At 43.5% G+C, this 16,780-nt stretch overlaps 1 protein-coding gene across 1 annotated transcript in view; it reads left to right on the top strand.

Annotated features, from left to right (window-relative positions):
* CA8 (carbonic anhydrase 8) overlaps positions 1–16,780 on the top strand; it is a 59,298-nt gene that overhangs the window by 32,625 nt on the left and 9,893 nt on the right. The window contains exons 4-6 of the mRNA XM_032222220.1: positions 9,043–9,138; positions 15,315–15,377; positions 16,686–16,734. Coding sequence (XP_032078111.1) covers positions 9,043–9,138; positions 15,315–15,377; positions 16,686–16,734 — 208 coding nt within the window. The remainder of the gene's footprint in view (positions 1–9,042; positions 9,139–15,314; positions 15,378–16,685; positions 16,735–16,780) is intronic.

The following is a 16,780-nucleotide window of genomic DNA, read 5'->3' as shown; positions in this document are numbered from 1 at the left end:
CGTTCATTGATCCTCGGTCATGGTTTCTTGGATGGACACTTGGAAAAGTGATTTGATTTCTGTAACCCTGATTCGTAGAGACATTTGAAGAAGTGCTTTGCTTTCTTTTTGTTCACTTTGTGTTGCCGTAAGAGAGATTTGTTTTGCATTCCGTTATCTTCAGGCAGAGACTTTAATTATTTTGGGCTCGTAGCCAGTTTGAGCCGAGGACTGATAAAGAGATTTCCTTTTAAGTTTGTTTGCCTGTCGTCTGTTAACAAGAGAAGAAGGGGGGACAGAACACTTCACCATGTTTTTTGTAGGACAATGAATCTAGTAAATATATTTGGGGTGATCAGGTACCATCAGTCACAAACTGAACCTGAAAAATTAGTTATGAAATTTGTTTTAAAAATACATTGTAATTATTGTCTCAATTTGACATAAATAGCTCTTTTTAAAATAAATACATGAAAATTTTCTTTTATTAAAAATCTTACTTCACTTTTCCTTTAAAATGCTTTACAACAATATTTTTCTATTTAAGAGAGAAAAAGATCCTTTGTAGCAATTTACCTCTGTATTTGATACTAGCTCTCTCTATGGCTTTATCCGCTAACAGGTATAAAATCACCTGTGTAAACTTAACTATTGTCTTTCATAGCATTGTTACAACTTTCTTTCTTCTATATGTTGACGTTAAAAAGATAGTTGGAGTCACATAGAGAGCACTGTTTTCACGATAGTATTTGTGCCTAGACTCTTAACTCTTTAATGCAATGGTTTTCTTTCTGTAGATCTGTCTGTAAGATCAAAAGAGAAAAATAACTTTTTCTTTGTTTTGTTTTCCTTTTTACTTAATGTGATAGAGAGCACGAGTGCCCTCTAGTGGGGACAATGAGAAAAGCCAATTAAAATATGCTTAAAACAGATGTGATTATTGCAAGGTTTGCATAATACTAAAAAGAAATAGAGACTGAAATGTCAAGACATGATTTAGTATATAAATGAATCATTTAGCATTGAGAGAAAGAGAAAATATCTATAGTTTTAAAACTGATAAATAATTGAAAAGAACAAAGTCAAACAATATTTTTATTCTTTAAATTCACCAAACACATTAACACATTCTGAATGCCAAACTGAGTGATAAGCACCATCTGTCACATTTTATATTGTATAATATTAATATTTCTTTTTTTGTTCTAAAATATATTGATGCTATAAGAAATTGTACAATGAATATGACCAAGTAATGTTCATTGTCCAATATTCAGCTAGATAGTAGTGAATGTTTTTGAATTCCAATTTTGAAAAGCTGTGCAGTTCATTTAGAATATGCATTTAATTAAAAATAATAATATTATTATTTTATTACCTATGCTAACTTGATTTGCAAATTATCAAAAGAGGTTTTTATATGCATATGGTGACTTAGCGGTTAAGATGCTAGGCTCATCAGTTGGAAAGCCAACAGCCCAGGTTGGAGAACTGACAGTTGTGCAATCAAGTGAGGCCCCATTCTTTGCCCAGGTCTTACTTGTATGCAAATGCGAGTAGATAAATAGACCGGTGACGGTGAACCTACGCCACGCATGCCACAGGTGGCACACAGAACCCTCTCTGCGGAAACGCGAGCCATCGCCCAGCTCAGCTCCGCCACACATGTGTGTGTGCCTCCTGCCGCCAGCTGATTTTTGTGTCTCTGCCATGCATGCACTGGAGACGTGGTGCATGCAGGTGATGCACATGCATGCACAGGGGATGGGGGCTTACATACACGTGCAGAGGGTTGCACATACATGCACGGGGATGGGGGGAGCACAGAGGGGTGTGATGTACCCGCCATGGTCTGTTTTTGCTCCCAGGAGGCTGCAGGGAGGCCTACTAGGCTCAATACGGGGCACGGGAAGGGTCACATGCACAGGGGACAGGGTAGCGCAGGGGGTCACATGCCCATGCACAGGGGAGTCACATCCATGCGCAGGGGCAGGGCACATGGGGGCGCATACGCTTTATATTATGGATGTGGTTGGGCGTGCTCGCGGCACACAACAATAAAAAAGCTGGCCATCGCTGAAATAGGCAGTACTTCGGTGGGAAGGTACGAGTGCTCTGTGATGTCATGCTGGCTACATACCTGCAGAAACATCTTTGCACAGTGCTGGCTCAATGGCCTTGAAATGGAGATGAGCACCCTCCCCCCCACTAGTTAGCAATGACTAGCGGAATAAAATCTGCAGAAACTCCTTTACATTTTACCTGTTAGTATACTTAGAATGGTTTAAATTTTTCAGAGGTATATGCATATGTTAAAAGTACAAATAACTGAAGATAAAATGAGGGACTATTAAACATAATAGCAGGATTGGCTATTCATTTCTCTTCTTAATTCATTTTGGAATGATGTCCCCTCTGAATATCCCCATCAAGCTCTCATCTCTCAGGCCTTGGAGTAGGAGATATGGGACTACCCTGGGTATGATTCTTTTGATATGTTGCCTGGATTGCTATCTATCTTGTAATAATTGTCTATGTTTGTTTGTTTGTTTGTTTGTGGTGATTTGTTTCTTATTTTATAATTTAATTTGTAATTTATTTCTGTAATTTCTACTTGATTGTTTTTTGTTGCTTTTTAATTTTATGAGCTGCCCATGCTCAGTTGATATCAAATATGAACTCTGAATAACAGCATATCTATATGAATCTATCTAAATATTGATCTCATTGGAAGAATAAGGTAGTGGCTCCTGGAAAATACAATTTCTGTCTGGTGCCTCATTAAATTGGAATGTGTTCCTCTGAAAAATCTACCTGGTATCCCAACAGGTTTCCGAAGAGAAGGCGTGGGAGGAGTAACACGTGGGTATTACCCAAGCCTTCTTGCTTATTGGAGACTGAGGTATTAATCTTTTGGAGCCACACCTCCGTACCTCCTCCGACTCTCCCAGATTACCTCAGTCTTGGCCTGAAAAGGAGTGTTTTTCCTTCTCTCCCTTCTCTTCGAAGAAGAGTTTTTTTCCTCAAGATTGGATCAGCTATCTCCAGCTACAAAGGTTTCCGATAAGGACCTTGCCTTTCTCCTCACCTCTCCTCCGCTGTGCTCCGCGCCGCTGGAAAAGCCTTGTTGCAAACCAGCGTGTGTGCGCGCGCCCCGTGCGACCGGCTGGTCGCGTAAGAGAGGGGAAATAAGCCTCTGCCTGGCACGATCGATCCAGGTGAAGCCCAGGCCTGTGGGAGGCAGAAGAGGACCTGCGAGGCTCGGGGACTTCCAGGAGCTACCCCCTACGATCTCCAGCAGCAGGAGGATCGGTCTGCAGGTCGGCGGTCGCCATTTTGAAAAGAGCACGTGGTCGAGCACGTGATCGGAGCTTCCCTACGGAGGCCGAAAGTGCTCAGAAGACTCCAGCAAGCCGGAAGAGGCTTCTTCTACGCTCTACCCCGCCGGTGATCCGGGGGTGATCCAGAGCTGGGCCTGCCGGCAACTGATTCAGAGGATCAGCACAAGGGCTTAAAGAGCGGATCCAGCCCCTGAGAGCAGAATCCGACCTTGCAGCCGGCTATAGGAAGAGGAGGTGGTGTGCATCTAACCGTGAGTAATGGTGGAGGCGACCAGGAGCAAGGGCACCATGCCCAAGGCCCCAGGGGGTGAGGATCCCGGTGAGGGAACTTCCAGAGGTTTTTCCCCAGCACCCAGGGGGAGATCCCCACTGAGGAGGGATAAGGCCAGGGCCCCCAAACAGGCAGCCCCCAGGAAGGAGGCCAGAAACACCAGGGCCTCGGCCAGGGAATTCAGGGTGACCATCAGCTCTTCCCCTTCCAGGTCTCGTTCCCCTCGCAGGGCCCCAGCCCGGCTGGAGGCCCGGGCAGCATCTCCAGCCTCTCCAGGGGGCTCCTTTAGAAGACATAGCTCTTTATCGCCCCCCCCCTTTCGCCTGCTCCCCCAGTGGACTCCAGAGCAGATCCCTTTGGGCGCAGAACCACCAGCCCAACCAGGCCTCGCCTGGCTCCCCTTTCTCCGGAGCCCAGGGAATATCCCCAGCCTCCAGAACTACAGTCTGCCCTACCTGACTTAACCAACAGTTTCCAGGACTTAACCAACAGTAGCCAGGGCTCTGGCCCAGATAATGGCTTCTAGCTTAGGTCAGCAACCTCAAGGTTCCAGGAGCAGGGCCCCACAGGATCCCCCTAGGATCCAGCAAGAACACCCCAGCACATCAGCTGCCAGGGGAGCCAGGTCTCCCTCCCCTTCCACGGCTAGCGAGGCCTCCGACCTAGAGGAAGGAGAATTGAAGGAGGTGGGGTTCTCAGAGGATGAGGATCCCCAGGCAGAGGTTGATTCCACCATGGCAGGGCTTTTTCCCCTTTCCTTATTTAGCTCCTTACTTCGCAAGGCAGCGGCCACAGCCGACCTGGATCCCCCCGCCCCCCGGATCCCAAACCGGCAGCGGAATCATCTGACAAGGGTAAGAGCAAGAAGAAAAAGGGGCCCTTCCATAGACCTCCTGTGGCTAAGGAGGAGATTCCCACTCCAGAGATGTTCATGGAAGTCCTTAAATCGCAGTGGGTAAAACCAGGGTCCTTCCCCACCCCAGGTGGGAATGAAAGAAAGTTTTACAACCTTAATCAAACTTTTGCCCAGGCTCTCCAGGTACCGGAGGTGGACAACCCAGTGGCCACTCTGGCTTCATCCTCAACAGTGGTCGCAGGAGACACTGCCAATTGCCTCAAACCTGAGGACAAGAAGGCAGACATTGTCCTGCGCAAAACGTTTCAGGCTATCACCTGGGCTATCAGGGCGGCTGCCTCTGCCTCTTTCTTTAACAGGTCCACAGTCCTATGGTTGGAGCAGCTGAGGGACAGGACTCCGGCCTCTGATGTGCGCCTGCTACAAGACATATCCAAGATGCTGGCGGCAACGCAGTTCTTAGCAGACGCCACGCTGGATGCGGTAAAGTATGCAGCCCGAGCTATGTCTTCCTCAGTTGCTTCTAGGCGCATGCTCTGGCTACGTCACTGGCAGGCAGAATCCCGGATGAAGTGGCACCTAACGGGCGCAGACTACACCGGGGAGAAGCTATTCGGGACGGCGCTGGATCCTCTCCTCGTAGAGGATAAGAACAAGCGGAAGGTGCTCCCAACAACAACTAAGTGATCGGACTTCCGCCACGCGCCATACCCCAGGAGGGCCCCGTACCGATCACCCGACGGGGACAACCAGAATCAGAGGTACCAGTACCCTAGATTCCACAGGCAAGGGGATAGACAGTTCCATAGGGACAGATTCAGGGGCCAGCAGCAGGGCAAGCGGCCCTTTCGAGGGGGAAGCGGTCGTCCTTCCGCAGATTCAGGTAATCCGGGCCCGGATTTCCCCATCGGCGGTCGCCTCTCCCTGTTTGCGGATGCCTGGGAACGGGTCACCTCGGATGAGTGGGTTCTCCAGACTGTAAGGCTCGGGCTACACCTGGAGTTTCGTTCTCTTCCCCCCAGCAGATTCCGCACCTTCGCCCCCTCTATGGACCCGGCCAAGCGGGCCCTTAAGGCCAAAGCCATTAAACATCTACTTGACATCAGGGCCATTGAAGGAGTCCCAGGAGGGGAGGAGGGATCCGGGTTCTACTCGAACCTCTTCTTAGTCCCTAAGAGCTCAGGGGGATGGAGGGCCATCCTGGACCTTAAGCTCCTAAATTCCAGGGTGGTATACCGCAAATTTAAAATGGCCTCCCTAAAATCCATTCTGGAGGGCATTCGACCGGGCGACTTCCTAGCCTCTATCGACTTCACAGAGGCATATTTACACATCAGGATCGCCCCGGAACACCGTAAATTCCTCAGGTTTTCACATGAAGGGCAACATTTCCAATACAGGGCCCTTCCCTTTGGGCTGGCATCAGCCCCCAGGACGTTCACCAAGATCCTAGCAGCAGCAGCCAGTCACCTACGCTCCCTCCCGGTGCATTTGTTTTGTTATTTGGATGACATCCTCGTCTTAGCCAGGTCTCCCGCCCTGGCTGAGCAAGACCTGAGAATCACCATAGACACCTTTAGGGCCCTGGGGTTTTCCATCAATTTGGAAAAGAGCCATCTGGTCCCTTCCACCAGGCTTCTTCACTTAGGGTCCATTATCGACTCGGTAGCTGGGGAGGTCTTCCTGTCCCAGGATCGCAAGGACAGCATCATTAAAATGATTCTTGAGGTTCGCAAGTTACGCTCTGTCCCTGTAGTTCTTCTTTCCAGGCTCCTGGGGAAGTTCATCTCGTGCATAGGAATCGTACCATGGGCCCGACTGCACGCCAGGGAGCTCCAGTGGTTCCTGCTACCTCACCAGAGAGCCGGGACGAGCGATGCTACCTTCAGGATCAGAATGACCCCCCAGGTACGGCTATCCCTCTGTTGGTGGCTCTCCCCAGCACTGAACAGAGGATGCCTCTTCAGGGAACCGACGAGGAGGATCCTCACCACAGACGCAAGTCTCTTCGGCTGGGGGGCCCACCTGGAGAATCAGATCGCCCAGGGCCGCTGGACCCCGTCAGATCTACGAAACAACATCAACTGGCTGGAGCTCAGAGCCATCCATCTGGCCCTTCGACACTTCAAGGACTCGGTAGCCGGTCAACACATCGTGGTTCTGACTGACAACATAGCGGCCAAGGCTCACGTGAACCAACAGGGCGGCACCCACTCCAGGGCCCTTCGCGATGAGGCCCTGCGGTTGGGGAACTGGGCAGAGAGGCACCTTCAGTCCATAAAAGCCGAACACATTTCCGGAACGGACAACCATCAAGCAGACTGGCTCAGCAGGGAGACGGTGGACAACAGAGAGTGGCAGTTCCATCCCTCGATCTTCCATCAGATCTGCGAGAGGTTCGGTCATCCGTCGGTGGACCTCTTCGCGACCCCGCAGAACGCCCATCTGCCAGAGTTCATTTCGAGGTTTCCGACCAGGGGAGCCATGGACACGGACGCCCTTCATTGCAGATGGCCACCAGGTCTTCTTCAAGCCTTTCCCCCCCTTCCCCTCATTCCCGGGGTCCTGAGGAGGGTGGTGGCGGAGGGAGAGGAGATGATAATGGTGGCTCCCTTCTGGCCTCGTCGTCCCTGGTTGGCAGACCTCGTGGATCTGTCCACAGCTCCCCACTGGAGGATCCCAGCGGGGGTGCTGGCCCTGCGCCAGGGGTCTCTGGAGCATCCGAACCCGGAGTGGCTTCATCTGACCGTCTGGCAATTGAGCGGGAACAATTAAGGGAGGCTCAATATTCCGAAAAGGTCATCAGAACTGTGGAAGCATCCAGGAGACAGTCCACCACTCGCATCTACAACGCCTCTTGGGTGGCCTTCGCGGACTGGTGCCGAGCCAAGGGTCTCCGTCCAGCTGCAGCCTCGGTTCCACAGGTCCTGGACTTCCTCCTGGAGGGGCACGAAAAGGGTCTAGCCACTAGTACGCTCAGGAGACAAGTCTCCGCCCTATCCACAGTCCTGGGGGGGGTGAATGCCCCTCCCTTGCCCAACATCCGGTCCTAAAGCGCTTTCTCAAGGGGGCGGCGAATCTGAAACCTTCAGTGGTCCATCGATTCCCCACCTGGGACCTTCCTACCATCCTTCAGGCCCTCACCGAAGCCCCATTTGAGCCCCTGAGAGAGGTCTCTTTTCAGCTCCTAACCCTCAAGGTTGTCTTCCTGGTCGCCATCACCTCGGCCAGGAGAGTTTCTGAAATCAACGCCCTCTCCAGTAGGGCGGATCTCTGCACCTTCTTAGATAACAGGGTCATCCTCAGGCTCGACCCCGCTTTCATGCCCAAGGTTAATTCCCCCTTTTACAGGGCTCTCGAGATTATTCTCCCGGACTTCTGTCCTCACCCCTCAGGTGACAGGGAGAAATCCTGGCACAAGCTGGATGTCAGGAGAGCCTTGCGCATATATCTGAAACGCACGGCCCCCTTTAGACGGTTGGAGGCTCTGTTCGTGTCTTATTAGCCTTCCTCCCGGGGAGCCAAGGTCTCTCCGGCCACCATCAGTAGATGGATTAGGGCGGCCATCTCACAGGCCTACAAGGCCCAAGGTCTTCCGGTCCCTGAGGGCATCACGGCTCATTCCACTAGAAGTGCAGCCACCTCTGCAGCCTGGTCCACCCAGGCCCCCATAGAGGAGATCTGCCGGGCAGCCGCCTGGGCTTCTCCTTCTCCCTTCATTAAACACTACAGACTGGACGCCTACGCCTCTGCGGAGGCTGCCTTCGGCAGGAGGGTTCTGCAGGGGGGCTCAGGCCCAGCGAATCCCTCCCAGGACATCTAGCTTTGGTATGTCCCACGTGTTACTCCTCCCACGCCTTCTCTTCGGAAACTGGCAGTTGGACTTACCTGAACTGCATGTTTCGTACAGATGCGTGGGAGGAGTCACTTCCCTCCCGTCTGGATGCCCCCGCGTCTAGGGGGGGCCTGAGCGAGTCCAGGTTCAGCGTTAGCTATTAGGAAGGATATGTGTTGGCTGTTTTTTGTTTGTCCTTCCTTTCAGTTTCTGCTACGATCCATCGGTAATCTGGGAGAGTCGGAGGAGGTACGGAGGTGTGGCTCCAAAAGATTAATACCTCAGTCTCCAATAGGCAAGAAGGCTTGGGTAATACCCACGTGTTACTCCTCCCACGCATCTCTACGAAACATGCAGTTCAGGTAAGTCCAACTGCCAGTTTCTCTCAACTACTCTGTGAAGACATTAATAAATGTCTTTATTATGCTAAGTGAGCTACAGGTACTAGGTTATTGTTTTAATTGTAGTTAACTAATTTTTAGGATGTTTGTCAGTTCTTTACACTTTTTGTTTAACTGTTTTCATTAAAATGTTAAATGATCTTAGGTCATTGTGTGGAAAGACAAAATTGAAATGTTTCAAAAACAGTTTATGTTTTATTTATTCTTTAAATGTTTATGCTGACCATCTCCCCTATAATGTGACTATGTGAAAATGATGTTTGCAAGGTTTCTAATCAGCAACTGCTAGGAAACTTCTTTTGTCTTCTGCTACAAGTGATTTCTCTCTCCCCGCCCTCCCCTTCCCTCTCTCTCTCCAGCTCCATCTGATCCACTGGAACACTACCATGTATCACAGTATTGATGAGGCAGTCGGAAAGAAGAATGGTATAGCCATTATTGCCTTATTTGTGCAGGTAATTTTCCTTCTCTTTGCCGTGATCATTGATTGTCTCTTAATTGCAGTTTCATTGCAATACTGCCTGATGAGTGAAACTATGGTTGTCAATTCCTCCCTTCAACAGTTATTACAGAAACAAAAGCAGACTGTCATTATGTCAGTTATACTCTATGTCTTTTGGCAATACAAGCCCCTTTCATTCAAGCTGCAGATGCCACAAGTTTGTGTTTTATATTTGAATAAACTGAACTTATAAAAGTTGAACTGTGGTGAACTGAACTCATAATTCCTCTTCAAGCTTTTGAAATAAATATATGAAGGACTTTTGAGTCCCCCTGAGGACATTAATTATATGTTTGTTTCAAAAAATATTGATGTGCGTGTTGGCCATACCTCAGGAGAACCAAAATCTTGGTCAATATCCTTGTGGAGGGAGCCTGCATGCCTACAGTTGTGTTCTAAGCTGGTCTCCTTCAATTTGACATTTAACAATCATGAATCAGGATATTGCCAATCCTGGCAGTGGTCTAAAGAATGAGCAAGGTGGTAGTTTTCACAGTCTTTTGCCAGTAGAGTAGAAAGGGCTGTATTTAATTTTTAAAAAAAGATTATGATTTTACTTTTGTAATAGATTTTGTAACTTGCACTGTTAGCCTTTGGAAATAATCATAATCTTTTCTTTCCCTCACACAAATACTAGGTGGAAGAAAAAAAGTTAGACTTTTCTGTATCTCCTTGGTGCCATTTTGTGGTTTTCTTGATTTGTGTAGCCCATGCACATTTAAAATAATGCACATCTTCCCCACTCCAGATAGTCTACTGTATATTGTATTCATTTTTGGGTTAAATTTATGTCAGGGTAATGATGATTTAAAGCTGACCAGCCAATGTAAGCCTGTAACTTAAGATGATGAAATGAGGATGAGTCAGCAGAGGTATTGCTACTTTAAGAAGCTGTCTATATAAGACAGGCCATGTGAGGGCGTCTCTCTCTCCTAGTGTATCTCTCTCCTCATGATTCTATCTGCATTGTAGTTCTCTGTGTAGAGTTGGAGATTGATTGATTGCCTGATATGTGCCAAGAAATGTGCATGTATGTGTGTATATGTGCACACTCTGACAATTTATATCCTGTATTTTGTCCAGAAGCTCAGAGTTGTTTACATATATAAATAAAATTAAGAAGTAATATAACTTACTTCCATTTTTACTCACATCAACAACCTTGTGGCTGTTGGGCTGAAAGAGAGTGACAGGTTTGAGTTTTGATGGTTGAGGATAGGCTAGGCTCAAGGCACCAGGCTGAAAACCAGAAGACTGTGAGATGTAGTCCCACCTTAGGCATGTAAGCCTTGGGTGAATTTGAGCCATTCATTCTCTCAGATCAACCCATCTCACAAGGAAAATGGAAGGAAAAAAGAGAATTAGGTATGTTTCCCATCTTCAGTTATTGGTTTAAAATAATAATAAAGGTGGGATAATAAATAACTTTTGATGCTAGGCAGATGAACCAGGATGGAATTTCTGAGGTTGGAAAAGGTTGGGACCTTTGTTCAAGAAAAGTTTATTATGTTTTTGAATTATCTGTCGTCTTCTTCTGACAAAAAATTAAACTCTCACTTTTCAGAATCAGTTTCATTATGGGGGTTCTCTGGGATCCCCAAACGGGTTTCTTAGTTTTGGGGTTTTGTGCTTCCCAACTTAGAAGAGAAATATAGTAGAAGTTTGGAAGAATGAAGGAATCATGGAACATGTCTTGTCCGGAACTGCTGTACATTTCCAAGTAATAGGATGCTGGTGGTCCTTGACTTCACTTAATTATTAATCATTAATTAATTAATAGTTCAAAGCTAAGATGGCCTTGGAAAAAGTAGCTAATGATCAATATTTGCACTTTGAATGTACCCCATCCCTAGGTCATGTGATCACTTCAGGTTCTTGGCATCTGGCTTATATTTATGACCGTTTTGAAGAATGTGTGGTCATGATTTGCGATATTTTTTTGCCAAATTTTGGCAAAGAATTCCCATGGGGAAGTTGAAATTGCCTAATGACCTGGTGATTTGCTTAACACTGACTGAAAAATTGTTGTAAAAATGGTTCTGACTCAACTTATGCAAAGACTGAAAATTCCAATCCGAATTGTGGTTGTAAATCAAGGACTACCTACACAGGGGTGTCAAGCTAATATCATCACAGTGGCATCATGTGACATATCAGGACTCCCCCTCCCCCTTCGCTAAACTGGGCATGGGAGTAGCCAGCATGTGACGTATTCGGCCCTTTGGCTGGGAGTTTGACAGCCTTGACCTACAGTGTAATAGTGGATGGCAAATAGAAATGCTTCTTTATGAACCATATTTGAATGCTTTTTTGTAGACTTCTATTTCTCATGTGTTAGATTCTTGGGAGACTTCGGTGTTTGATGGGAAAGATGTATGGCTCTAGTGCAGAGAAGACTGCTAAAAATAATGAAAATTTGGTCTCCTAAAGGACTATAATTGCTTTGGAAGCTGTTATCCAATTTCTTCAGATCTAACCTTGGAATTACTCAGGAAGTTAAATTAAATTGTTAAATACATCTTTTTTAACTTATTACTCCATTCCATTCTTGGTTCAATGTAATCTTTTTTTAGCAGGGGAAGTAGGTATTTTTACTTTAATTGAAAATACCTCTTCACTTGACTCTTAAGTGCTGCATGTCCTATGATTCAGAACCAATTGGGTAAATGCCAAATTCATTTCATGAAAACATACACATTTATAAGAACATGTTATACAGTTTATAAGTACATGTTATATAAACGAGCAACTAGGTACAAATAACAATTGACTATCTAAGATGAGGTACATATTTCCACTTCTGTCAATATATTAAGTCAGTTGTTCCCACAAAAACTACTTTCACAGCTCCAAAATAGAGCGAATGTACTATCACTTCCATCAACAAGAACAAAAGATAATAAGGACACAGCGATTTTGAATGTCGTGGCTGTGAATCAGCAGGAGTGCTCTCTCCTGGTAGAACAAAAGGGTTAATTCCCGCTTTCCCATGGCCCTCCTCCACATCATTAAATTATGTTCAGGCGGAACATTTTTTTTAATGGTGCTGGAGAAATTTTAAGTACTCTTCAATGAGTGGACTTTTAGAGAAATCTTTGATCAACTGAAGGATATGCCTATGCAGTCTTCTGCCTAGGTGCCAATTATTCACAAGCAACTTCAAGACCCCTCCTCTCTCCTCTTAGGGCTATGTATAATTTAATGAGGATCTGTATAGCCCTTCAAGCAAATGATAATTCACAGTCATGGCTGCCAGAATTCTGCATGGACATATGGTGTTGTATATGTCTGTGGGATATTTAAGAGTTGTAGATATTTGAATAGCTTTTTTTCAAGGCTTGAGTCAAAACAGCCCAATTAGATTTTATGCTGATTAATAAAAACAATAATATAATGTATAAATAAAATCTTTAAAAAAATAATAAAATCAGAAGAGGTGAGAAAAACAATAAATAACTTTTAGTCAACTACAATAATAACAAAGAAATAATGGATAATATTTAATGATACATACAGGTGTGTTATGGGGGGGGAAATGCTTAGATATCTTACTTAACTGAATTTGTTTTAGAATATGTCACAAAGGTGTAATGTCATTGGAAATCTATTGAAGCTGCAAATGAATGGTGGTTGTGTCTTTAAATATAAATGATTCTAGATAAAAACATGTTTAAATAATGGTAATTAAATGAGAATTGTGGTACAGGGATAGTAAAATACACAATTTTTCTTTCTTGACTTAAAATGTACAACTCGATTTGAATGAAGTATATGTAAGGATGGTGGAAGAAACGCACGGAATATATTTGTAACCAATTGATACGCTTTCTACAAGATGTACCGAAAGATGATTCTTTTTTTGTGTTTTTGTTTAACTAAAACAATAAAAAAAATTCAAATAATAATAATAATAATAATAAAATCAGCCCATCCGGGCACCAGTTACTTTTGCAAAATAAAAACAATAATATTAATCAATGGTTTCTATTTATATGTTGGCCTCTCTGGTATCTATCATTTTCATATTGTGGCTTGGATTCAGAATGCAACTTTCATTCTTATGAATGAAACGCTGTCCACATTTTAGAGCTGCTTCTATCCCATAATCACTTGGATGTATTTGCAGCTCAATTAGTTACATGGTTCTAGTTTTTTATTCCTATGGCCAGACCAAACAAAATCCAATTAAACTCAGCACAGCAAATGGGCAAGATGTTGGTGAAGGTTGTTTAACTTATGCAAATGTTTCCTGTCCAGTTAATGCATTTTAAATCAGCTTCCAAAATGTGTTTATATTTTTCATTTTTTTAATATACAAAATTTTGAGAACAACCTTAATTTTGTACAATAATCTGATAAGAGTTTTCAATGTTCTCTCATTTCCCTTCCCAGAGATTGCACACTATAACCTGAAAAGAATAGAAACTTAACCTCTGAACACATCCAACCAAAGGGAAGCAATTGCTATTCTGTGTAATTGGTTCCATAATCAAACTGTCAAGGACTGCTATGAACTTGCTTTTACTTCAAATACTATTTTCAGGCAGGAAGACAACTACGTCATAAGCATTGTGGGTCTTAATAGCCTATAGTTGTTTATTAATGTTCATTTTTGCTTCTTCAGATACCTTTAATATTACAAAAAAAATATTCTTTTCTCCTTCTTGGTGTCTCACATTAGCTGATTGAACTTGACTTATTAGCATTCCCTTTAACTCATTCCTTGTAACTTTAATTCTTCATGTCTCTGCCAACATTTATTTATTCTTTCAATTTCATTCAATTCAATTCATTCAGTTTGTCAAGTCTGGCCCACTAACAAAGGTTTGGAGTAATAGAAGGACCTTCAATGAAACCAGCTAATTTTTAAAAATCCCGTTCAAACTCAGTGTTGAATAGGTTTTTTTCCTAATTCATACACAGGTACATGCTTGCAATTATTATAGAATAATGTTATAAATATATGCATGACATGTGTTTTATATACAATTATATAAAAAGGTGGGATTTTAAAAAAATCTAACAATAATCATGATCAACTACCTGTACAAAATTGGGATATATACAATATCTGCATGGAATCTTGCCTTCAACTGCTGATTATGCAGTTACTTTATAGCCTATGTTGCATCATAGATAAGAAGTCTACAACAGTTCATACCTTACTCAGTAAAGAATCATGCAAAGTGTTCTTGGATAATTAAATTACGCTTTCCTAGCCTTCCCGACTCATTGAGTTTTATTTCCTTTTTTCTCTGTTTTGTCCTTTCATAGAATATGTAAGTTAAATGTGGAAAAGAAAAAACAGACGAAAGAAAATGAGACACAGTGTACCAAGAGTAGTGCAGACTAGGACCTTAAATCCAAGTACACTGTAAAAAAACTGGATAACTCTGGTAGTTATTTCCTTGCAACATGTCACAACCCTCTCTGCGGGCATGCGAGCTACTGCCCCAGCTCAGCTCCACCGTGCATATGTGTGCACCTCCCGCTGGCCAGCTGATTTTGGGTCTCTGTTGCGCTTGCAGGACATGGGTGCCCATGCGCGAGGAGAGCATGGGGGTACATTGCCCTCCTGCACCCCATATTTGGTCCCAGGAGGCTTCATGGGGGCTTGCGAGGCCCAAAACAGGGCACAAGGAAATGTGGTTCCCCCACGGCCCATTTTTGCCAGGAGACTGCAGGGAGCTCTGCTAAACCCAAAACAGGGTATGGGTGGAGGTCGTGCATGCATGGATGGGTGAGTTGTTTGTGCATGCACAGGGGGGTGGGGCATGCCAGGGTGTGTCACGTGTACATTGCATTATGGGTGTGGGCATGCACATGCTATCGCATGCGCACATATGCTTTCGGCACGCAAGGACAAAAAGGTCAGCCATCACTGTAATAGAGGTAAGTTCCCTTGAACTCTTTAGAAGGAAGATGGTTTTTCATGTAAGAAACAACAACATAAATGTCTTGAACTTCACATAAGAATAACACATATACATAATGAATAAATAAACTTATTTAACAATAAGTTTTTAGTTTGATATACCCAAGTGTCAGAGAACAATGTATTCTTTAACCTATTTTAGACGTAGAATAACCTTTATTATATTTTAGTATTTATTGCTGGTTTTATTTCAGATAGGAAAAGAACATTCAGGCCTAAAGGCTGTGACTGAGATTCTGCAAGACATTCAGTATAAGGTAAAATTTCAATATACAATTTGGGATCAGGGACTTAATGTGATCTTAATTTCTGCAGAAATGGAATGTTTAGCATCCATTTATTTAATTTACTTATATTTCCAAAATATTGAAATATCAATTGCAATTATATATTAAAAACATATTTGACATTAACATTAATTAATAAAAAAGGGAAACATCTTTATAATCAAGACAAGAGGCAGCTAAAATGTAAAGTTTAATTTGATAGCCAAAGTGAAAAGGTGCTTAATTTGCAGATATGCTTCCAGTTCAGAAGCCATAAACAGCTTTAGAGATTGTAATGTTTTTAGTGTCTTAATGTGTTTTTTTTACTATTTTTACTGTTTTAAACTGTTTTTAGGATTTTAATTGTAATATATATTTCTGAATTGTGAGCCGCCCAAAGTCATTTGCTATGGAAATCAATCAATCAAACAAACAAAACAAGCTAAAATTATAAGCATTCCAAAATAGGGACCTGGCTTTACAGGTGTATTAAAACTTAATCCAAAATTAAGCTCTCTCTTAATTCCTAGTTCCAGTTTACCAAGAACACATCTATCTTATCTGAATTTAACTTTAATCTTCTTGTTATTATTGAATTTAGACAATTATAAATGGTACTAGCATTGTTGGATTTGGATTCTAAAATACTATAGGCCTACTGATTATACCCTTTCCAAAAACCTAGATAACCCCACACCCCATCCCCTCACCAAATAGTATTGAACAGAAGGGAGGCAAAATGAAATCATATGGCTCACCATAACTCAGTATCAACATTCTTTCGGAGCTTGGCTTGAGAGAAGGGAACATAACTCTTGCAGACCCCAAAGATCAATCCCTCCAGACAGTCCAAAGGGATACCATTCATTAATAGTCTTCTACTATAGCCCTGTGTAGGAATTTTAGATACTGAACCTGCAGTAAACATTTACAGTAGGGAAGATTTTCCAGATGCTTTGTAACTATATTGGTTTCCATGTTGATAGAATTGGATTATGTAAACCATTTAATTGTATGTTTTGAAAATTCTATATTTGTAGTATTCAAACAGTCCTCTCTAGATCAAGTCATTATTTTCAATTAAAAGTACTACAAATTCCAATCACTTTGATATTGTCAGAGATTGATAGATACCTTAAGGATAACTTCCTTCCTTCCTTCCTTCCTTCCTTCTTTCCTTCCTTCCTTCCTTCCTTCCTTCCTTCCTTCGTACTGCAGAAATTACAGTCCACTTTCCCCTAAATTCATATCCTCTTCGTTTAAAAACTAAAAACAATCTGGATTCTATTAACTTTTCAGGGAAACTCCAAGATAATACCTTGCTTCAATCCTAACACATTATTACCAGGTGAGTACATATTTTTGAATACACTAAACAGTTGCTTCCTGGTTTT

Source organism: Thamnophis elegans, chromosome 8 (assembly GCF_009769535.1).
Source record: "Thamnophis elegans isolate rThaEle1 chromosome 8, rThaEle1.pri, whole genome shotgun sequence".
NCBI lineage: Eukaryota > Metazoa > Chordata > Lepidosauria > Squamata > Colubridae > Thamnophis > Thamnophis elegans.
This window is presented reverse-complemented; position numbering and strand designations above follow the sequence as displayed.